Consider the following 24,338-nt stretch of genomic DNA (forward strand, 5'->3'; position numbering starts at 1 on the left):
GCGGTTCCCCCTGGGCACTGTCCCTTCTAAACAACAGAGACCATACATAGGCACAGGTGAGCACCCACAAAGACAGACAAAATGGCTGCCAAGTCCCTGTGACTACCAATTCCAACTTTCTGTATCCCTGAGGTTCAATGTCTAAAGCCTCAGTTTCCCAAACATGGCAGCCCCAAACTTCTGCCTTTCCCATCTGAGTAATAGTTGAAGGCTGGAGGAAAGATCACCAGACCAGGAGTCAGAGGAATGGGTTTCTCTGCTACGTAACAGTCTATCTTTTGGCAAATAGATTGACCTCTCTGAGCCTTAGTTTTCCTATCTATGAAATGGGCATGGTAATTTCTACCCTACCTGACTACTTTGGCTATTACGAGGATCTAAGGGGGCAAGGGTTTGAGAGCCGCCCAGGGAGCATCTGAGTGTGTGTGGGCAGTTGTGGGAAGAGATCTGGAGGGGTCGGCTAACCAGGATTGGCACTTCCCAGACTCCCTCAGGGTCAACATCCTGACCACAGATGGGCAGGGTGGGAGGGTCACGTTATCTAACTGCTCACTTCCCAGCTGGGGAGACTCAGGTCCAGAGAGGGGAGGTGACCTGCTCAAGGAACTGGAATTGGGGCTCACCCAGGGCTCTTGCCTCCATAACCTGCTGCCATTATGTGGCCCGATGGACTAAGAAATTCCGGTTTAAATTTCCAGGGGGCATTTCTTCTAGCATATAATTGAGAATGTCAGCAGGAAAACCAGGCTGCCTGACTGGAAGCCCAGCTTCACCCTATTCTAGTGGGTGACCTTGGGCAAGTTACTAGCCTCCATGCCAAGATCCCCGTCTATAAAACAGGGCCTGCAGTTGAACTCCCTCCCAGGCTTCCTGTGAGGATTACATGTGTGGGCCATGCAGGGTCTTAGCATTGAGCCGGACACAGGGTCAACCCGCAATAAATGGTAGTTAGTAGTATCTTCCTGGACTCTTGGACCAAACAGTCTGGCCAGGTGCCAGGCTGCCCTGAATGCTGTTTGCTCATCTATGTCTCCATGGGGAACAGTTCTTTTGACCTGTTTTTTTATGAGCCATTTTGAGGCTCAATCAGACCCCACTAAATAACTCTTCCCTCAGAGTAAAATCATAATGAATAATAAAAGCAAAAAGACGAGAAATGCCCTGTGTATCCAGGCTGCCAAAAGGTGCTGGGAAAATGACAATGAAAGCTACAGTTCTCATAATACCCCATAACCGCACTCAGCCAGGGAGCTTTCCTAGGAATCCCGAGGAAGTTGCTGGGTGTCAGGGTTGTTGTGTGCATTGGAAAGGGAGCCGAATAGCAATGGTTACTGTTTAGTGGACTGTCACGCTGTGCCCTGCTGGGAGTACGTTGGTGGCTGCAGTGGACAGTCCCTGCCCTCACTGGGCTTACCTGCTGGGGAGAGCCAGACAATTCACAAACAAACAGAAAAAATGGGTAATGTAATTTCATAGTGGCATGTGCTCTGAAGGAAACAAACTGGGGGAGAGAGTAGAAAGAGATTGGCGTTGAGGGGCAATGGTGAGTGGGGTAGGTCGGGGGATGAAGCAGAACCGCTCTAAAAAGGTGGCATTGATCTGAGATCTCAACGATAAGAAGCATCTGAAGATTTGGGGGAAAGGCATTCCCCATAGAAGACACAGGGGCTCAGAAAATTCCTCTTAAATGTATAAATGAATGAGTGAATGAGATGCCAAGGGGGTGGGACCAAGTCTCAGTTCTGTCTCCACTGCCAGTTGGGCCGAGCCCACACGCAGGGAGTCCTCAGGGAGTCCTGAAGTTAGTTTCCGCTAACTTCAGGGCTTAGGCAGCTCGACCCTTCACCCAGCCCAGGGATCTATTCTACATCAGGGCTTGGTCACCTCTGGTGATGGGGATTTCACTGCATCAAAGGCAAAGAAGCTTCAAATAGGACGACCCTAAAGGTGTTCTCTGTTGAAGTGATTTCCTTCCCCACTGGCCAGCCAGAAGCTGAGGTGTCTGCAAAATCCAGGCCAGCATCTGTGCTCGGAACTCAGACCTGGGCACTGCCCGAAACATCCCTTGGCTGACATTTGGTGTCCCCATGGTCCAGCCCGAAGGTTGTTTGATCGCATAGTGTTTTTAAACTTAAAAAACAAAACAAAACAAAAAAACCCTAACATTTTGAAGATCAGGGAACAACCCAAATGTCCACCAGTAGGGGACTGGTTAAATAAAGAAGAGCTCACGCATACGATGAGGTGCTGTACAGCTGTAGGGACAAATGAGGACGCTCTTTACGTCCTGATAGGGAAGGATTTTTTAAGTTAAATTATTCATGGAAACATCAAGAATAATGTGTACAGGTGCTACCTTTTGTGGAAAGAAGGGGGGGCAGTGGGAATGTATATCTATCTGTGTACACATGCATGAAGAAACACTGGAAGGCTGCTCAGGAACTTAGTAACATGTGAACTGGATGTGGGAAGAGGACTTTTTACTGAATATCATTTTTGATACTTTGAATTTTTGTCAATATATCGTCAAAAGTTCAATTCAAAAGTGCCTTAGAAATCAGATTTAACCTAAAGATTAAAATGTCTAACTTTTCTTTAAAAATTGGAAGACTTGTCCACCTTGGGTCCACATTCCCATGTGGCCACACTCAGGTAGAGCCGAGAAGTGGTTGTCCCCTCTAAATAAGCTGTGCACTCCTGTTTGTCCCAGACTCTACCTGGCCAGCTTGTCTCTCCTACCTTGCCTGCTGGCCCAAGTGGGCTTTGGAGTTTTCGACCTTACTCCAGCCCCATCCTTCCTGTCTCCTCTTATTTCTACTCCTGTCCAACAGAAACCACCTCCTGTCAAGCCAGGAAGACTGTCCACCTGTCCTTGCCTGTCCCTGGCTCCAGGTCTTTATCAGGCTGTTCTCTCTGCCTGGAATGGTTTTCCCCACATAGCAGCTCAATATGTAAGCCATCCAACGGGGAGGGCCTGGGTCACTGAGTGCAAAGTCCTTGAAAAACACAGCATTTGATCCCAGTGCCGTGATGTTACACTCTCTCCAAACCTAAACGTTGTGGGCCTGCTTCACAGGATCACAACCCAGAGAGAAAACTCAGTATTCAAGACTGGGACTCTCCCAGATATACAAGACTATTTGCATTCCAGAAAGATGCAAGGTGAATCTGATGGGGGTTTAAAATATTTGGTTTGGGATTGTTAGATAGACTCACAGTTATAGATTCTACAGAAATCTAGAATTTGGGGATCTTAGTGTTTGGAAGGATACTCAGTGGTTCAGAGAAGCTGGAGATCTGATCATTTTTAAAGCCAAAATGAAATTCAAGCATCTCTGTAATTAAAATGTACATCAAAGGAAAATATGATTTGCTTTCAGGTTAGCACAGTGTTGCCAAGAACTGTTTTTTGAATACAAGAATTAATATTTGTGTAAAGTGCAGTGTCAATTTAAAAAAAAATTTCAGCAGAAAATGCTCTTGTTGTGTCTGACCTTGTATTTTGTAGGATAAAAATAAACAAAGTTGGATGGCCATCCTGGTAATGCACTCATAGATTTTTACACTTGCAGGCAGCTTGGAAACCGACCTTTCCAAATAGCCTTTGAGCAGGTCTCTGGGCCTCCAGCTTCCCGGCCTACCCTGCTGTGATCCATCTTACTAAAATACTGGTTTCATTATTTGAAAATAGCTTGTTCTCCTGGTCAGAGATCTCCACTGCCTTGCCATTATCAGGAAAATAAAATATACCAAGCTGTAGTGCCCCGGCAATTAACAGAGCTGCCGCCATTCACCATCCATCCATTCATTCATTCACTTACTCACTCATCTCTCCATCAAAACTTAACTCCTCCTTCATGTCAGATCATAACCTAGGCTGGGTCTTGAGGTTTGTACAGTCTCTGCCCTCAATATATTCATAACCTGGCGAGGGAGGCAAACATGGGTACATGTACGAAACAAAACATGTAAAATAAACAAGAAAAAGAAAGATAAGGACCATGGAAGAAGCCAAGTGCTTTCGAGGGCAGGAAGAAATAATTGCTGCTCTTGGACTGGGGTTTGGGGAACGTTTTGTGGAGGACGCCATGTCTAAGCTGCTCTGGGGAACCACACACTCTTGGTTTCTCTGCTCTGAAACTTGCTTTAGTCTCTCTCAACCCCCCTATTATAATTCCTTTTTAGTCACAAAGTAATACACGCTCATTGTAAAATAAATTCAAGTGGCTTGGAAGTAAGTATTCCAACCTGTAACCCTATCCCCTCACTCCATTCCTAACCCATTCTGCTGATATCGTCAGAGGTGACAGTTTGGTATATTACGTCCCTCCAGAACTTTTCTATGCACAAAAAACATATATCAGGTTATACAGGCATAGTTTATTTCCTATAAACAGGTTTTTATTCTTCATATACTGTTGTTCAATTTTTGAAATTTTTACTTCATGTTTTATGGACTTTCAACATGTTGGTAGGTACAGGACTTCCATCGTCATTATCTCTAATGTTCTAGATGAACCATCATGAACTTTTCTCGAGCAGTTTGGGCTAGAGAATCTGTAGCCTCAGGGCTAAGGGGTGAATCTCTCTCAGTATTTGATACTCAGGGCTCCAGGTAGAGAAGGACCAGGTCCAGGAAGGGGAGAGAGCAGGGAACCTTGTCATCCACAGTGACCCAGGACTGTTGGCTTAGACACACCCAGGCCTGTGAGGGAGGAGGTATGTCTGCTAGGAGCACAGGAGAGGAAGCCACAGGGAGGCAAACTTCAGTTGAGCACAGAGAACTCTTTTAACAGTTTGAGCTCCTGGAAACCAGAACAGGCTCCCTTAGGAGATAATAACAATGATAGCTAATGTTTATTGAGCATTTGTTATGTGCTTTGGTTCATTTAATCCTTTACTCCATGAAACATCGGTACTATTTTTGTCCCAATTAATACTTAAAGAAATGGCCTGAGTTCACACCGCAGGAAGTAGCAGAGCTCGTTTTCTCCTAACCCCATACTGTATTGCTTTTGTTGGTAGTGAGTTCCATGTCATCAGAAGTATCCAAACAGAGCTCTCTCACATTCACCTGCAGCACAGCTAGACCAGTGGCTGGAGTCTGCGGAAGCTGATCCAGGCCTGTTTTTTTTACCACCTTCCAACTTAGCCATAACAGGTCCTGACTCCAAGCCTCTGTTTCTGCTGATTCCTCTGCTGAAGATGCTTCTGTCATTGGCGCGGAGGTGGTGGCAGTCTGCTGTGAAAGGAGAGCGTTGGGCTAACTTGGAGTCAGGATCACAGATCTTCATTCCAGCTCTGCCATGACTCCCCAATGACTTGGGGAACACCCTGCCCCTCTCTGAACATCAGCTTTCACATCTGCCCGATGGGTTTATAATCCTGTCTCCTCTTCTCCTGGCAGGAGTGTGGGGAAGTGCACCTGAGCTGAAGGCTGTAAAGAGCTGTGTACTTTCTCTTGAGCTCATGGAGCCCATGCCACCTCGATTGTCAGGTGCTCAGGTCCTGTGTCCCCAGCAGGAAGGTGAATGTGAGCTGGGGCAGGGCTTTGCCTGTGAAAGGCTGTCATGACACCTGACGAAGGAATGGGGAACCAGCAGGCTGCCGGTCTCTGCCACGTGCCTTCAGGGCATGTGTCCAGGAAGCAGTCCCCAGGTGCACTTCTTTCAGAAGCCCTCCTCAATTACCCCACAGAGTGATGTCCCCCTCATCGGGGCCCTGGATGGGCCCTGGATCAGCCTGCCTGTTATCCCGTTGTGCCTTGATTCTTTGTGTCCAGCCTACCTTTCTCTTTAGACCATGAGGTCCTAAATGATCTCTGCCTTCCCCAGCACACCCTAGCATGGGCCTCGGAACATAGTAGGAATGCTTGTGGAATGGATGGATGGATGAACAAAGCTGTCTACTATGATTGGTTGTTACTAATTTCCCCAAACCCCACACTCCTAGGTTATTGTCAAGATTATTGGCATGATTCACACATTTACATACACACATCTTTGATGAGCATAAGGGACACTTGAATGCAAGACATTATCACAATTATTCTTTCTCTCCAAATGCATTAGCTTCTATTGGTCTGCTGCCTTTCACCCCCCAATGTTCACAGCCAGTTAAAAGCCTCTCTCTAATTCATCTCTATTAGCTTTTCTTTTCATTACCCGAGAGGCTGTAGAACTTCTACTTCCAGCCCAGATCTTCTGTAAATGTTTGGTAAGGCTGGTTTTAGCATGAATCCCTAGGCACACCCACTGCTGTCTGAACTTGCCCATCCAGAGAAGTGTTTGCCCTTCCAAACCCACTAGTTCCTTTTGTGAACCTCTTATAACCCAGGTCCAGGATGGTGTCACATGCCCACCTCAAGGACAGGGTGGCAAGCAGCCTATTTGGGCGCTGGCACCTAGGGTAGGGGCTAGGATAAGGACTCTCCCCGCAGAGCTGATCTCAATCCTGAACAGGATTGAAAAACCCAGTCAACAGCAGGAGTGAAAACTAATACTTGCCTCCCACTTCTAAGGCACCAGGCATTGTTCTAAGCTCTTTTCATATGTTAATTTGTCTAAACTGCAAACCCCCCTATGAGGGTGTTAGTTTTCTTATCCCCATTTTATAGATGCTGAAACTCGGCACAAAACAGCACAGAAACTTGCTCAGAGGTCACACATCTCCTAAGTGGTGGAGCCAGGTTTCAAATGCAGTCAAATTCTAGAGGTCACACACTTGCCCTCTGTGCAACACTGCCTCTTATCTGCCTGGTGTGTCAGTGGCAGGCAGGAGATGTGACCAGAGGAGGTCTGAGTTGGGCAGCGCCTGATATGGAGAGTAGACCACAAACGAAGCCACCTGCGGGGGCTGTGCCTGACCTGGCTTGTCTTAACCTTGGGTAGTATCTTGTTGAAGGGCATTGGGTTGACTCACTCTCCAACAGCTGGCACCCCATAAATCAGCCTGCACCCAGACAGACCTGCCCAGCCGAGCTGGGCCTCAGCACACAGTAGGTCCTTAGCAGAGGTTTGTTGAGTAAATGAGCAGACAACAAAGGTATCATTGTTCCTTCTTTCTTAGGAAACTTACGCTGTGTACCTTCTGGCATGTTCTTACCTGGGCCAGGTCACCTGGCAACTCCTTGGCAACCCCATGGCTCTCAGCCCCTGTAGCAACTTCCCCTCAGGTTATTCCCTGAGGGGGAACTGGCACTTCCAGCAACTCCCCACCTAGACCAAAGCTCCCGTTTGTTGTTTGTTTTCAGGAAAGAAACCAAAAGAAAAATAATTGTCACTGCCTTTCGTAAATAGACTTTCTTCCTCTTTCACTGGTCAAGTGCCCGTGGAAGACTCATGCCATTTATGTTCCGGTTCTCGGTAGGAACAAGTCCGTTCAAGCTCCCAACTCTTCATTCACACCACATCCAGTCGGCTTCCTGCTTTCTCATCTCATCTTTTGTTGCCCTGCCTGCCTGAGAGGAAAAAAGATGCCGAGTAAAAGTCCAGGTGGCCAGGGGTTGGAGCTTTGTCCCAGGCACTTGGGCAGGTTGGCAAGGACCCCCACTGGAGAGTGGGAGCTCGGGTTCCGTTGGGCTGTCCTGGCCCTTACACTGGAGGGGGCTGGGGCAAGAGGACTCGCCTAATCAAATGGAAACTTGAGGTGTATCTCCTCCTCTCATGGATCCCTGTCTTACATATGGTCCTGGTGGCTGGATTTGGGGAGGTATCCAAAGCATCCAAGGGAGGGGCAGGGGTGGCAGAGGGTGTACTTAAGGACTCTGGACAGTAACTCTTTCCCAGGTGACCTGGCTTTCTTACAGTGTCTTTCACACCAGTTGTGTCAGTCCGGAGACTTGTTCAAAAGGTGTTGCCCCCCAAAAGACCACAGCTGGCATAAATAGCCATCTCTACCAATATGGGGGGTAGATTCTAAACAGATACTGTGGTTTTATTATTATCTTTGAATTTGTTTTGTACTAATGAGTCTGATGAAGTAAAAGACTCCTGTAGAACTCAGCCTGGGGTCACAGAGCCCAGGGTAAGACTCTCTGTCTCCCCAACACTCCCTCGTCTGGTCCCACAGCCCATTTCAGCTGGCTCCAAACCCAGGCTCACGGGGCTAGGTCGATGCTCGTCTGGGCTGCCAGGAGCACACCTAGCAGCTGGCCGGTTTCTCTGTGGGTTGAGCACACCTCCGGCAGGAACCGTGGCACCCCCCTCCCCAGAGGAATCCCTTCTTTGACCTTTGTAATTATTCCTGTTCAATCTTCCTTCATGTTTTTTTCCTCCCCCCTTTTTGAGGTGCTCAACTTCTGCACTCTCTCCAGTGTATTAAGGATGTGAGTGAAATTGATGACTGGGATGTCTCGGGTCTTTATGATGATGAATGACTTTCACTGCCAAAGCTTTTATTGTCTGTGATTTGGGAAGAAGGGGGAACTGATATATCAAGGCTGCCTGTCACACCATTTAATACAGTTATAAATCCTGACGTCACTAACTGGTGGTCAGGAGCTGGAGAATTCCACCGGCCACCGCTTGGCTGAGCCTTTATGGATTTTTTCCCCCTCTCCTCTTTCTTTGCTTGTCTGTCACGATTGTGTTTTGGGAGGGGTGATGGGAACAGCTGGATGGTGACTTTAAAAATCCCAGGGGCAACCTGGCCTAGGGAGGACAGTGGGAGCCCTCCCCATTGTAAAAGAAGGAGCAGACGGCAGTCCTTTGATTCTAAGGTGGGCGAGGGAAGTGTCCAGTGAAACCGAATCCTAAAAGTGTGCTAATACCTTCTTCCATGGGCACCAGCCTTTACAGATTCCTGAGTGATTTTATATCTGTTATTTTTCATATCTTCCTTCCATTCCTGTGGGGGAGGGTGGCAGAGAGAGACTTGATCCCCTTTTGACAGAAGAGGAAACTGAGGCTCAGTGAGGCAAAGTGGCTTGGCCAAGGGTATGCCACACCGGGCACATGCAGAGGACGACTTCCTGGGTAAAGCGATAGAGACTCACCACTGTCCAGTTGCTGATCTCGGGAAGGTCACTTCAGTTTTCTGACCCTCAATTTCCTCACCTGGAAATAAGAATAACACTCTCCTGGTAGGGTTGTTATGAGGATTAAATGAGATAATGCATGTAAGATTCTTAGCAAGTTTCCTGTCCCATCAAAATTGCTCAATAAATGGTTTTAAAAGGCAGAACTACAATGAGAGAATCATGTGGTAGGTGTCATAGGTGCAAGAGGAGGGACATCTATGCCTTCCCAAGATTGTGCAGGGAGGTGTCCAAGACAGGCTTCCTGCAGGAGGTGACACCTGAGCTGATTGGAATGAGTAGGAATTAACCAGGCTGGGAAGGCAGGTGAGAAAGAGCATACCAGGTAAGGGGAACAACAAGATAAAGGCAAACATAGCATGGGGTGAGTGAGGAAATGCCAGCAGCTCTAGGAGTGGGGGGATGTGCAGCTGGAGGTGAGGGAGGGGCCGATCATGGAGGCCCCCAATGACCTGCGATCATAACCTGCGATGCTCGGGAGCCTGGGAAGACTTTAAAAGGAGTGGCGTCCTCAGAGAAATCTCTCTGGGGTCTTGACAGAGGGGGACATAATGAGGCTGAGACTCAGTAAGCAGACCTAAGCCATTGAAGGTGGTTGGAAAAGTCCGGGAGAGAAAGGATGAGGACTTGGACCCAGGCAGCAAAGATGAGGATGGAGGAAAATATTTGAGGGATAGAATTGGCGTCAGTCAAATATCAGGGATAGGTGAGATGCAGAAATCGGGGATGGCTCCCCTGGCTGGAGTCTGGGGGACTGAGTGGGTAATGGAGCCACCAGCCAAGACAAAGACAACAGGAAGAGGATCTGGTTTGGATTCCTTGACTTTGTGGTGCCCCAGGAATGCCCAAGTTGAAATGTGGGCATTAGGAGAGGGGTCAGGGCTGGGGGTATGGATTTGGAAGTCATGGGCATGGAGGAGATGGGTCACCCAGTGAAGATGTAGAGGTGAAAAGTGTCAAGAGAAGCAGAGATCTAGGAAGGGACTCTGGGGAACGAAGGTGGCTGGAGAAAGGAAGCCATGGAGAAGTCTGAGAAGAGGTGACTAGTGAAAGACAAAGCATACCACCCTCTCAGAGCCTGTAGCGGTCATCGCTCTTGGTTGAGAACAACAGAATTCTCTCTGGCTGCTTAAGCAGGAAAGGGATTTGCTAAAGTATATTGGGATACTCAAGAGGACCACAGAGCCAGGCTTGGAGGCATCATAGCTGGGAACCACACCTGAAGCACACCTAAGCCACACCTGAACACCTGAACCGCACTGTAGGACTGCTCTTGTGGAGATGCCATCCTTAGGCCTGTAGACATGGAGACCTCAGCTCATGCTGCTATCGTGGACACCAGATGTCACCACTAGAACTTCTGCCTCGGCAGGCAGACTCCACAGGTGCCTGCTTCTTTGTGTCATTAGCTTCTGAATTAATCACTGACACCTGTACATCTACTTGGTAGAGCCAGTGAGGTGCCTGTGTCCTAGCTGCAAGAGAGGCTGGGAGTTCAAGTTTCTGTTTTCTGCCTTGAGGAGCCTAAACTCTTAAGGTGGGGAATTCCCAAAACAAAAGAAAGGTGTTCAATGGTGTCAAATGGTAAAAAAATGTTTGAAGAATTAAGGAGTGAGCAAAGAGATCCAAAATACCAAGGTCTGAAGCATCAGTTGACTTTGGCTGTTAGGAGGGCCTTGTCTTTGACTCATTTGTTGACTACAGTCAACCCCTTCCCATAGGATTTGAGGCATCATTAAGTTCAAACCCAAAGACATATGCACATGGGCCAGAAACCACGGAAAGAAAGCGGGGAAATGATTGTCCTGGATTCCAGGAAAGCCCTAGTGAGGCGAGGCAGCCGGACCCGAGCCTGTGGGGTTGCGTTGTGTTTTCAGGATTTGAGTGACTGTGGGTGAGTGACTAGCCTGGCAGAAAGAATAAGGGAGAGGGAAGAAGCAAGGATCCAGGGGCACAATCCCACCCTGGGAGGATCTGGGGGTGGCAGGGAGCCATTGCCCTTTGCCAGCACTTGGGTAGCGGCTGAGCTTTGACTGGTGGCTTTTCTCCAGCAGTAGGATCAATAGCGTCGCCTGTTGGTCTCCAAGAAAAAGCCTCCTGTTCTTAGGGCCACAAAATCCTCAGCACCAGACACAGGGCTGGTGGCTTGGAAAGAAGAGTGTCTTGGAAAAGGTTTTCTGAGCAAAAGAATAAAGCAACCAGTAAGGATTTCTTTGGCTTTAGCTCTATGCCGACCATTTTGCCAGCACCACAGGGAAACAGAGGTCAATAGGACACGGTCCCTTGCCCTGGAAGGGTTTGGTCTAGTATCTTCTACCAACCGCCATCCCAGGCAGCCTGACAAGTGCTGTGATGTGGAGCTGGACAGAGGGGCTCTGAGAGGACTAAGAAGGGGCCGCATAGCTGTGGGTGGGCGGGCCGGGCAGGGCATCTGGGCAAGGTTTCCATGGGACGCGACATTGGTGGAGTTTGCCTGGTGCTGCCAGAGCACACAAGCAACATTTGCTAAGGCTTGGAGGCGAGTTGGGGGAAAGCGAGACATTTAGGGCTGGAGTGAGGGTGAAAAGTTGGAGCCGACACTACTCCAGTAGGAATGGAGGGCAGTGAGGCGTTTGGACTTGATCCAGAAGCGATGCGGAGCCAGTCAGCGGGGGAGCTGAGGAGTACAGGGTCTGTCTGCAGAGGGACTGGTGTACTGGAGGGGGCCTGGGCCAGGCAGGGAGCCAGTTGGGGTGGGTGGCGATGAGGGCCTGAACTGTGGCCAGAGTTGGCTGTGGAGGTAGAGGGGCTGTGACTTGGTACACCCCCAGCCTCCACCCCAGGGGTGTGGGTAGCAATGGCTGGGCCTGTGGGTGCCAGGGTGTCCAGGCTGGGCCTTCTTGCCCAGGGGCTCCCAGAGCCTGCTGGGTGGCCTCATTATGCCACTCATGGACGGGGAGAGACGGGAGCAGCAATCGAGACGCTGGCTGCCTCCTGCTGGTGTACGGAGCGCTGGGCAAACCACATGAGATCCCATCTCGAGCATAATGTGCATCCGAGGACAAAATTAGATTGAGAAGTAAATGGAGCCGAAAATTTCCAAAGCATTTCCCGTCAAGAAGCTGTTTGATTTCGTGTTTTAATTCTCTGAGTCCTCCTGCCCGGTAGGTTCCTTTCGGTGGGGAGGGCTGGAGCAGAAGGAGCTTGTGATGGGAGGGGAATACTGGGGATCTGGGACCCTGGAAAGGAGGGGAGGGGAGAGGCCACAACTGCATGGTGGCCATGAGCCCAGGCTCCGTGAGGCTCCTTCTTCCCAGTGACCTGGTTCAGACCTCAACAGCCCTGTGAAGAGGGTGTTATTGTCCCCATTTTGTAGACAAGGAAACTGAGGGCAAAAATTATGTGGTAACCTGCTGAGGCCACATAAATAGTATGCAGTTGTCTGGGGTGGCAAGCACTGGCCTGTCAGACTTTAAAACTCAAGTTGATGTCACGCTGGGTTGCATGTTTCCATCCTTTTACCAGAAGGCTCTGCTGTCTTCCTCCTTCTCTCCTGCCTCCATTTTCAAAGCCCAGGAACCCTTCTAGGTAGGACAAGGGGTATATCCCCATTTTGCAGATTTGGAAAGCGAGGCTCAGCGAAGTACAGTCAGTGAGGTACATTACAGAGAGGATAGAAGTCAGTGACAAATTCTGTAAATTCCTGTGTGTGTTCTCCCTACCTGCCCAGATCGGCAGGGTCAATAAATAGAACCTCCTCTGGGCAGGAACCCAGCTTGTTCTGTCAGTGTCCATCCCTCCCTGACCCAAGGTCACTGTGGGCACTGGCTCCTCGACGAGGGCTCAGCCCTTTCCTGACTCCAGAGCCACTGCTGACTTGAGCCAGACCTGCAGAGCCCAAGGGGATGCCTGTGCCCTTACATCCACTCATGGAGGAAAGTGATCTTTTTGTTTCATCAGGGACATTCATGCCCTGGGCTACTGGAAGAAAAAAATTGAGAATCCGTTCCTTGAACTTGAGGAGTATTCTGTGAAGACAGAGGGAAGTGGCAGGAAAAGAATCGAGAAACCCCCAAAAATAAAAAATTAAAAACATTTTAAAAAAAGGAATCGAGACACCAAGGGGAGGAAATTTGGATTGGGGGCCACGGTGGTTCTAGGGTGCAGGCCTGGCTGTGCATAGCTCTCTGGGCAAGGCCTGGCCCCCAAAAGGGGTTTCTTCACTCACTAGCAGTGTGGGCAATTAGTGATTTTCCAATGATTGCTAAGTTTAAAATATTTTTTGTCAAGAAAATTTTTGTTCAGATGAAACCTTCCTGGAAAGCCCTTTGTGTAAACCAGTCAGAGTGGAGGACCAGTGGTTTGGGGGTGCCAGTCCCAGAGGCCTCCAAGGTCCACCAGGAGGCCCAAAGAAACACAACTGGAACCCTCCTGCACTGGTTGACCTTTAGCATTCTTCGGGCTCTGGTGCCCCTGATTCCGAAATGATTTTTGAGCCACTGTGAAGGTTAGGCTTTCTCAGTTCCAGGCCTGGCTCTCTGTGACACCCACCATCCTGTTACCCTCTGCAGCAGAGGCAGACTGGCCGAGCCACTGGTTTGGGATTTGTGATGGGCCTCCACCCCCTTACAAGAGATCGTAAACCTAGCTGAGGCTTAGATATTTACCCATTATTTCTTAAATAAATGGGCTGCCACCCAGACATAGAAATAAAGCAGAGAACCAGATAATATGCCTTTCTCACGCTTTGTTTGATTCTTCCCACGTGGGGGGCCTGGGGTTAGGACTCTGATTCACAGATGAGAATGTTCAGAAGGGGAGGGGACCTGCTTAAAGACACAGTAAGGAGGTAGAGAGCTTTCTGACCCCAGTCCAGGGCTGGCTGGGCCTCGGTGGACCTTCATACTTGGTCCTCCAGCCCTGACCTTACTCTTCAGCTTGAAAGGTCCAGTAAGTCCCTCCCACCATGCCTGACTTCATTTCAAACTCATCCTACATGTGCAACTTGATGGTCAAGAGCACAGGCATCCTGGGTATCTAATCCCAACTCCCCGCCCCATTTTCCACCTTTGCAACCTTGACAAGTTACTTAACCTCTCTCGGCCTCAGTTGCCTCCTCTGTATATTGGAGGTAATAATGGCATAGCTAACATGTGGGAGCACTCAAATGGGCCAGGCATCTCTCTAAGTGCTTTGCATGTCCTAAGTCTTTACAGTCTAAGAAGGTGGTATTATCATTAGCCCCATTTTATAGATGAGGAAACTGAGGCATAATCTTGCCCAAGGATACAAAACAACAATAAGTAGCAGAGCTGGGATTTAAATCTGGCAGTCTGCTCCCAGAGCCTTTGCTCTTAACTACTAGGCTCATTCAGCCTCTCAATAACCACCACCACTGCCGCCATCACAACAATAAGAATAATTTCCACCTTGTAGGATTGTTTGGATGGTTAAATGAGATAATGTGTTGGGAAATAGCAATCTCTCAACAGAGCTAGCTACTATCAACTATCCATCGTTTGCATGCGTATTCAATGATATCACAGGTACACAAAGCAGTGGGTGGCATTATTGAGTGTTCACTCTGTGCCCAGTCCTGTACTGCTAGGAGCTTTACATGCATTTGTTAATTTAATCCATGCAACAACTCTGTAAGGCAGATAGAATTATCTTCATTTATAGATGAGAAAACTGAGACACAGAGAGGCTAAGCAACTCGCTCAAGGTCACACAGCCAGCATGTGTGGAGCCAGGGTCTAGATCGAGACTGCCAGCTCATGACGCTTGTCTCTAACTGCCCTGCCACACTGCCCCCTTTTACAAAGATGCAATGTTCCCCAAGCTGGAAGTTTACTTCAGAAGAACTCCATGCTTTCTGTGTGTTCATTTATTCCTTCTGTTTTATGTTTAACGATCATCTAGTTTATGTAGACTCCAACTCTTGGGAAGGAGGACTTTCCCAACAGTCAGGTCTGGGAGGTGTCTGCCACATTAGCAACCTCGGGTGGGCAAATGTGATGAGAACACTGTCGGCCTTTAGTTGGGTCACCTCCATGTTTTAGTCCGGCCATGGGACTCCATGGTTTTGAAATATCGTGGCGCAAAGAGACATTTTCAATATTCTGCAGCCAGCTTGGTGGGCACATGCGGTGTTCAGGAGTGGAGCTATGGCGGGTGCCATCAGCAGTCTATCTCCTGATGGTTTTTGCAGTTGCCACACACTGTACCAGGGTCCTCCAGGAACCCATCCTCTACTGAGATGGGCAATTGGGCTTTCCTCCATCTGCTACTTACGATTACACAGGTCCCAAGCCAACTTTCAAAACACTGGTTTGTCATATCAGTTTCTTCAGAAGAGATGCACATAACTGTGCTAGAGCTACTGACATAAGTGCACTCTCTTCCAATGACAGCAGCCAGGTTCATCTCTGTGAACTGCATTACTGAGCCTTACCTGATACAGAGGTCTGTACGCAGGCAGCTTGCTCTTCCACTAAGCACCACCCCCAAACTGCTGAGGTTTGGATTTCTTATGTCTGATTATATTGTTTTCCTGTCTCCGTCCTTGTTGCTCACCTGTCACCTGTCACTTCTCCTAATGTCAGTTTGCCTGACTCTAGAAGTCTCTCTCCTCCTCCTTATTTTGCTGTTTTCTATCTGCTAGGGGGCTGGGAAATCAAACCACTGAGCTTATTGGAACTGTGTGCAAACGAGGATTGGGCCTGCCAGAGCGGGTGCCCAGAGGGAATCTAGGGACAGGCTTTGTGCCCACCTTTCGGCTGCTCACAGCCAGATTGCCAAGATTGAGAGGGCTTGATGGCATGTTTTGGAGGGCTGGAGGCTGGCTTGGGGGAGGCCTGGTGGGACCACGAGCTGTGAATATGTGACTTGGCCAAGGCACTCCTGGCATCATGACGCTGTCCTTGAAAGCAAGAAGTCCCTGCTGTGACAGCTCTGGCCTGAGAGCTGCAAAAGTGGGAGCAGGGGACAGGGAGGAGCTGTGCCCTCCCTGTATCTTGGATTCATTATTATCTCCCCTTCAATACTGTGAGTGAGCCCCTTGGGGCACAGACGGTGTCTGGTTCTTAAGATAAAGTTAATTTTAAATCAAAAAGTTAATTTCAAATAAAAAGTAATACATGCATGGAGTTAAATATTCAAACCATACTGAAAAATATAAAATGAAAACTAAATCTTCTTCCCCCAACCTCAGCCCTCCCAGCCACAGTTCCTCACCCCAAAGTTAACCTTTTGTGTATACTTTCAGTAACATTTGTACACATCTATCAGCATGTAGATTTTGTCTACTTTCTACTTGCACAAATGGAATCATATTGTACGTAATCTTCTGCATTTTGTTTCATTCATTCAATAATGCATCTTGGAGCTCTTTCCACAATCCACACATTCAAAGAGACCTCACTGTCTTTCAAAACTGTGTAATACAGGGAAGTGTCATAATTTATTTAACCCAGCCATTATGGTAGACATTTGGGTTTTCGCCCTCCCTCCCTCCACACTTCCTTCCCCCCATTCCTCCCTCTTTTCCTCCTTCCCTCCCTCCCTTCATTCCCATGAAATGTAAATCTTGGTGTTGTTTTCTGGGTATTTCCATAGGTAAAGTCCTAGAAGTAGAATTGCTGGTCAAAGGGGAGGTGTGTTCTGTATTTTGCAATTCATTTACTGCAGCAGAATAGTTTGGGGAGGGGATGGGAAAGGCATGACTCTGGCATCAGAGAGCCTCAGTTTGCATCCAGCTCCACCTATTTCTAGCTGCATATCTTCTCTGCAAATCGGGGATTATAAAGGTTTATATCTCCCAGGGTAGCTGTGATGCTTACATGAGATGATACGTACAAAACACAGAGTGGTGCCTGGTACATGGTAAGAGCTGAATAAATGCTAAAAAAAGTTCCTGTTGTGGACATATTATTATTATTATTATTATTATTATTATTGTTATCATTGCCATCATCATCATCATCATTATTATTATTATCATCTCCCAGGTCCTCTGGAGCACTCAGGAAGGTGCTTAGAATTTGGTAGGTATCAGATAATGCATGAATGAATGAGTGCATGAATGAATGAATGAATGAAGAGATGAGCTAGCCCACAGTTGCCCTTGACATTCCCCTCCTATAAATACTGGCTTCTCTCTGTCCCTGGAGCCGTGCCTGGCCTGACAAGGAGGCTAGGAGCCAGGAGTGTGGCAGAGCTTTCTGCAGCCTTTGTAGGTTTATTACATTGGATCAACAGTTGCTAGTTCAAGGAAGATCGTGGCATAAATGTACGTGGAAATATTGACTAAGCCCCAGTGTCTGCTCTAAAATGCCAGGCAGATGAAATTCAAACACTCTCTTGAAATTGAAACACAGGGTTGGAGTCTGGAAGTTCTCGGTGATTCCAGGAAAGTAGACGAGGTCAGTTCAAATGAAGGAATGGGGAGGGTTGAGACTGTGAAGTAAACAGTGCCCTGATTAATGAATTGTCAGAGTTGTCTTCCCCACGCTACAAATCCAGATTAGATCTTTAGCCAGGAAAATTAGAGGGAGGCCAGTCAGAATTAGTTAAAAGTGGGGATTAGGTAATTTTCAGAAAAGAAATTTAGGGTTATTATTTCTAAGTAAATAACACCACCTAAACTAATGGCTAATAAACCTGTCATTAGGAGCCATCCAGGTCTGCTGTAATGACAGGATGTGGCTCATCGGCAATTAGCACGTCCATTGTCTGCAGGCGAGTTGGGCTGTTCCATCACTGCCAGCCTTTCCCCTCTAGGTGAAATACTCCCCCTGTGCATTGCCCGGCTCAGCACAGCCCTTACCCATGGCAGGTCCAAACAAAGGGAGACTTCAGAGCAGCCCCCGTTCAAACTGTCACGCGTTTCAAACGCCAGCTGGAACGAAGGAGCCCGGTGATGTGTGCGCTACTTGTACACATACACCGGGGTTCGTTCAGCAGCATTAGTCCTCTCCCCGTATCCTGGATGTTGGGCCGTTCTTCCCCTCTCCTCAGATGGCAGTTTACTATCATCTGCTTTGATGTTGGTTGAAAATCTTCAGCTCATGTCACTCAGGCACTGTTGACTTTTTCCTATGTGTCAAAGTACAATTTTTAAAAAGTTAAGAACATAACTCATGTACAAATATAGAAGGAACACCTTTGAAAATGTTATTCAACTCATAAATTAATGAGGGAACACATGAAAAAGATAAAAGTGGTTTTGAGAGCAAATAAGGAATAGGGGTTTATATCATCCAGTGGGAAAGGCATTTAAAAAAAGAAGTTGAAATAAAATTGCTAGAATAGATACAAAATTGGTTTATGTCTTACAGGGCAATAAACCCAAACTTTGGGGGTTATGTCTTCTATCAGATAGAAACGTACTTGTTAACATGTAACTTCCCATGTCTGGGTGCTAATCAAATAGTAAAGAATTGCCAAACACAGGTATGTTCTCTCATAGGCATGGTCCTTGGGTGTGCCTATTAAACGGTGCTTGTGACATTGAAAGGCTATGCTTTCTACCTTCAGATCTTTTTTAAAAAGTTTTAAATAACGTTTAAATAATGTTTCTGAACACTCAGAAAGGTTTCTCATGGTTCTGTGACTTTGAGGAAGGGAAAATGTTCTAGACGTGTCTGCAACGCCTGGTTAAATGACCACATTGAGACAGAATCAGAAGCATTGGCTTCAGAGCCCTCACCGAGCTCCTTTGTGGTTCCAGGCTGTCCTTCAGGGCGAGCCGAGGGGATCTGTGGCTGGACACCGGGTGCTAGGACAGGAGCCTTAGCAGACAGTCCAGAACAGAGGTTGGAGCAGGGCCGGGACAGGGGGTCTGGGAGGAGGACACCAGGAAAAAGGGAAAGGAAAGGACAGTCTGTCCTGGGTAGGTCAGAGCCATGGAGGGAAGGCAGTGAGGGGATGGAGAGTCAAGAGGGGCATGGGGACTGACTGAGCATGAGGGAGCAGGAGTGTTTTTGAAGCTGCTGTGGCTGGGAGGCTAGGGCTGTCACCCACAGAAACGAGGAAGATGGCAGGAGATTTGGGCAGCCCTGGGGAGCTGGCTGTGCTCATGCCCCAGTTTCCCAGAATTCACCTTCTGCAATGCTTTTATTCTATGCTCTGGCCTGTTCCACCCTGCAGGGTGGTTACCTCCTCTTTGTCAGTTACCTGGGCACCCAGGCAGGGCTCGTGTCCTTAAAAGCCCTGGCAGCTGGTGAAGCTGGAGTTGGGGGGGTCCTGCAGACAGGACTTGAGGGCTTTGAGGATGGGTAAAGGTTGAAAATTGGCAGTCTGAAAGCAAAACATGGCCTTTCGACCAGTTTTCTTTAGCCCTCAGTGTATATTTTTAAAACTGGATTCATGTCAACATTCACATGGACAGGAGATTCCCCAATGAAATGAAGCCAGAGTCCCAGTTCTTTTGTAAATTAGCAGGAGCCGAGTAGGGGCTGCTATCTCAGGCCTGGTCGCCTACATGGACATTGGGTGAGAGGACCGCGGCAGCAGTGCGCAGATTGACAGCTCCTATCTCCTTCTCTAACTTCCTTTCCTGGAAACAGGAAAACAAAACTGATGCTTACCCTCCTTTCACTAGGATTTAATTGAGGGGCTCCAGGGAATCTGATGCTGTGGGTAGGAACTGCTATACCTGTCGCTATAGCAGCCAGCACCAGCTCCAGTTCCATCAACACGGGGATAAAATGATGTCCCTGACTTACGGAATCTTGGAGCAGAAAACCCCCTGAGAAGCCATTTGTTCTCACTGCTTGAGTGTTCAGATGGGACAACCAAGGCCAAGAGAGGGGATGGAACTTACCTGAGGTCACACAGCAGGTGACTGTTGCCCCTTCCTGGGGTGTGCAGGCTTCCTGGGCATTAAGAGTCCCCAGTGGGTACAATTGCCAGATGTGAAGGGCCAGCTCTGCCATATTCCAACCAGCTCCGCCATATTCCCTTATAGCGTGGGCCTTGTGTGTGGAGATTGCCCTCCTCTGGGTAGAACCTGCAGCCCAGAGCTGTCCAGGCCGGAAGACCTTCTCTGGCCATCCAGCCTCCACCAGTGTCCAGCCCCCATCCTCCCATCTTGTTCACAATAATTCATGGCTTCTTAGTGGCTTTCTTCTTTCCCTCGCTCACACACACAGTCAGGTAGATAGAGGGGGAGTTTGGTTGGTGCCCTGTGGTATTCAAAGTGAAGGGTTTTCACACTGTCAGGGTAATGAATTCTGTAAGGGTTTGAAGAGAGGCACTGGGAGGATCTCCATGTCATGTGTCTGGGAGTGACAACCCCCAGTGGTTAATTACTGCCACACGATGAGAACCGAGCTGGTAGCAAAATGAGATAAGTTCATTATGAGCTAAATTTGAAGTTAATTGGATTCACATTTCCCCCCATTAGTGTACATAGAGAAAGCCTACCTAGAAATGGGCTCTATAAAAAAGAAAAAGTTGCATCTAAGCAAAAAAATGGATAAATCAGGCCTAGTTATGTTGTGGAGTTCATGATAAAGGGCTTTCTGAGATGTTAGTGAGACGGGAACCAAAGTTCCTTTCAGATGGTAGAACCGATGTCTGATTAATTTCATCCTGACAGACATTTTCTGAGCACCTACTGTGTGCCACGTTCAGTGCAGGGGCCTTGTGTTGACTGGTTGTTAAACACCCCCAGCCTTGGTGACATGCCTGAAACATGTTAGAGAAGGGACTGAGAAGGTGAAAGTGCCCATACACTCCAAGATCATGGAATCCCCAGCTCAGTGTGGGGAAAGTCCTTATAGGCCATCAAAGCAAATGTAGGGTTAAAATCCACTCTGGGTTTTCCCACCAGGTGGTGTCCAGCCTCTGCTCAGATTTAGACAGGCCTTCTTAGAAAGTCCCAGGCAGCATGTTGTTAAGCAGAGGCTAATGAAGAAAACAAGAACAGGTCACATTTATGAAATCTTATATCTATCGCCTATTTCCACAACACTACTGCTTAGCAAACCACCCCAAAGATCGGGGCTTAAAACAACAATCATCGCTTCTTGCTCATGCTCCTTGGGGTTGGCTGGGGGTTGGCTGATGTGGGCTGCGCTTGACTCCAGTTGTAGGTTGGTTGGGTCCATCTCTGCTCCATGTGCCTCTTTTCCTCCTTGTAGCCACCTAGCCAGGGCCTGTTCTCATGGTGATGGCAGACGTGCAGAGGGCACACCCAGTCGCACAAGCATATGACGAGCTTCTGCTTGCCGAATGTCTGCTCACTTCCCATTGGCCAAAGCCAGGCTCATGGCTGAGCCCAACCTGAAGGGACAGAGAAGCATACTGCCTCCACTAGGGGGAACTGCAGAGGGTTTCTTTGTAGTTTCTCATCAATTTATTTGGTTTTAATAAGTTAATAAGTTTTTCCTAGGGTTATTGTAGGAATGAGTAGATGGTACCTGGCTCGTCGTGTCCTCTCTATGAGTGTTAGCTATTATTTGTTCTAGGTAAGTGTTGGCTATTATTATCTTCGTTTTACAGATGAGGAAATTGAGGCTCAGAATGGTTAAGGAACTCTCTCAAAGCCACACAGCCAGTACGTGGGAAAGCAAGGATTCGAGCCTGTGCACAGTGCACATTCTTAATGCTGGGCTCTGCCGCTTCCTTTCCATACTGCGCTGCGGTCAGCTTCCCTGTGATTTCCCCACAGGGTCTCATAAAGTTTATTGGAAATTTTATAATCAGTGAGGGTTCAATGGACTAATGTTCATGAACTGCTTACCCCAGTACCCGGCACAGAGTGAGGAGGGGGTCAGAGTCCTGCAGACGACACAGACGCTGTCAGTCTCTCCCTTCTTTGCCCACCACACCGCAAGCGCTCACGCAGACTCTTTGCTTTTGTGGCCAGTCCAAGGAAGGTAGCTGCAGCCACAGGCCACAGCCTCTGTTTCTAGGGACACTTGTGGGATGAAATTGGAGCCATGGACAATGCAAAGGAGTGGCTCAGTGACAGGGAACTCAGAGGCAGTTATTTGTAGGATACATGTGGCCATTGGCCAGCTACTCACTGTGTACGCTGCCATCCCTGTGGGCTGGGAGGAGGGCCTGGGGATAAAATGAGTTCCCAGCATGACGGCTGAGTCCTGAACCTTGCTAGAGCTGACACCAGGCCCCACTGAGGCTGGACGCTCCTAGCACTGCCTGCCACTGTCTAAGGAGGACATATTAGCCCTCCAGGTAGCAACTCACATTACAGGATTGATTGTGGAGTGTCCAGAGCTGCAGGCGCAGTTGAACTTTAAGGCAGAAAAATCTACTCACAGTTAAATTATCCTTTGTGTATACGTACACACAGGCCAGTGTAGGCTCTTGGATATCACTGAGCGAAGAGCTCTTTTATTTTTTTAATTGGGAAAGACTGACGCTCAGAGTGGCTGGCTGGTCCAGAGCCCCACAGCAGTTCAGTAGCAACACTGGGGCTGCAATCAGTTAAAAGGGCCCCGAATGGCCTTTTAGTCCTCGCTTTCCCACTAATAGTTATGGGCACTTGCTATGTGACAGGCACCGTGCAGCCCTGTCCCCATGGAGCAGACTAATACTGGTGAGTTTATTCCCAAACGGGCATCGATACCCACCTTCTGTTCTGGCTTCTGACAGCCCATCTTGGACCCCCGCTCTCTCTTTCCTGCTTTAATCTGCTCACCCCTTCCAGTTGCTGACCTGAACAATTGAACGTCCTACTTCTCAGCCCTCCTTCTTTGCTCGTTTTCTCCCATCCACTCCCTACCCCCACCCATGAAGCTCAGGCTGGAGTCCAGCCATATGGGTTCAAATCGCAGCTCTCTTTCCTACTAGCTGTGTGACATGAGGCAGGTCGCTTAACCTCTTCCTTCCTCCTCTGTTCCCTCTTTTATAGCGTGGACATGGTCACTGTTAGAAGCTCATCAAGTTGTTAGGATAATAAAGTGCGTGAATGTATGTAAAAGAGTAAGAGAGTCTGGCACAACCTACGTGCCAGCTCATCATTGCTAACGTCATCTTCTCCAGCATGTCTGTTCCCCTGATGTGATTCTCCCTTCACACTGGGATGGGGTTTGGAGCAGGGGGACCTTCAGAGAAGGCAAATACCACAGATTTGAGGGCCTAGAAAAGCCTTCACAGAGGAGCAGGGTCCTGAGGGTGGCATTTGGAGACTGCACGGAAGGTTTAATTGATAAGAATGGGAGAAGGGCAGTTAGAACGGGAACAGCATGAACAAGGGCGTAGGGGTGGAAAAGTGAAGGGCAGTGTGAGAAATAGCCCCAGGGTCAGAGTTGATGAGGCTGGCAAGGTCACAGGTCAGTGGCACAGATGGAGGAGGGCCTTGGAAGCCAAAATAAATAATCTATACTTAATTGAATAGGCCGTGGGGAGCTGCTGAATCTAGAAAGGTGTTGATTCTAGACACTCAATGCCTGGCTGTCTCACCAAAAGTTTTCTACTCGTTCTAGTAAATGGGCTGATTATCTTGTGATTTTTCCAGACTCAAGATATATCCAGCTAATGACAATTTTGGTGTTTCCCCCTACGCCCCCAATGTTTATCCCTCTTTTATCTCTACTTTGTCTGCTCGTACTGGCTAAAACTTTCAGTCCAGTTTTCAGCGATAACAGATTTCCTTGACATGTTCTTGTCTTTAATAAGAATGCTTCAGGTATTCCACTCATTAGGGAAGATGTTGCTCTAGATTTAAGATAAATATCAGATCAAAGAAGTATACTTCAATTCTCATTTACTGAGAGGTATTATAAGGAATTCGTATTGAATTTTAGCCAATGCCTTTTCCATCCTTTTGATATAATCATGATTTTTCTCCTTTGATACATGAATATGATTTCCCAACCAATACTTTAACATTAAATCATCCTTGCATACCCCAAATAAGCATTATTTGGTCATGGTATACTATTCTTTCTCTGATATTACTTGATCAGTGAGATAGATTTTTTGCATGTATATTAAAAAATTGTGAGACCAGCCTTTGATTTTCATAGTGATGCACCTTTGTTAAGTTTTTACATCAGGATAATGCTAGCTTGGCAAAATGAATTGGAAAGATTTTCTTAGTTTTTTACATATCCTGAAACAGTTTAATAACAGAAATACAGATTCCTTGAAGGTTTAGAAGAATTTTGCAAAAACAAAAACAAAAAAACTTGTTCAAGAAGCTAAATGGATGAGGCACCTTATTTTAAACATAATTTAATTAAAAAAACAAGTTTTTATATTTCTCCTAAGATTATGGGTTGTTTATATTTTCTACCTCTTCTTGAGTTAATTTTAGTAATTCATGTTTTCCTAGAAACTTACACTTTGG

General features: G+C 47.7%; 1 protein-coding gene across 9 annotated transcripts in view; it reads left to right on the forward strand.

Moving 5' to 3' along the window:
* Positions 1 to 24,338, forward strand: part of PAX5 (paired box 5) — a 188,117-nt gene that overhangs the window by 114,011 nt on the left and 49,768 nt on the right. For 4 of the 9 annotated variants that reach the window (XM_019729111.3, XM_074330720.2, XM_019729114.3 and 1 more), the window contains one exon: positions 17,026 to 17,061. The exons of the other annotated variants lie outside the window; for them this stretch is intronic. In XM_019729111.3, coding sequence (XP_019584670.1) covers positions 17,026 to 17,061 — 36 coding nt within the window. The remainder of the gene's footprint in view (positions 1 to 17,025; positions 17,062 to 24,338) is intronic. 9 annotated transcript variants of the gene reach the window in all.

The sequence above is a fragment of the Rhinolophus sinicus genome, chromosome 16, assembly GCF_057876585.1.
Source record: "Rhinolophus sinicus isolate RSI-liver-muscle chromosome 16, RSI-T2T, whole genome shotgun sequence".
NCBI classification, from domain to species: domain Eukaryota; kingdom Metazoa; phylum Chordata; class Mammalia; order Chiroptera; family Rhinolophidae; genus Rhinolophus; species Rhinolophus sinicus.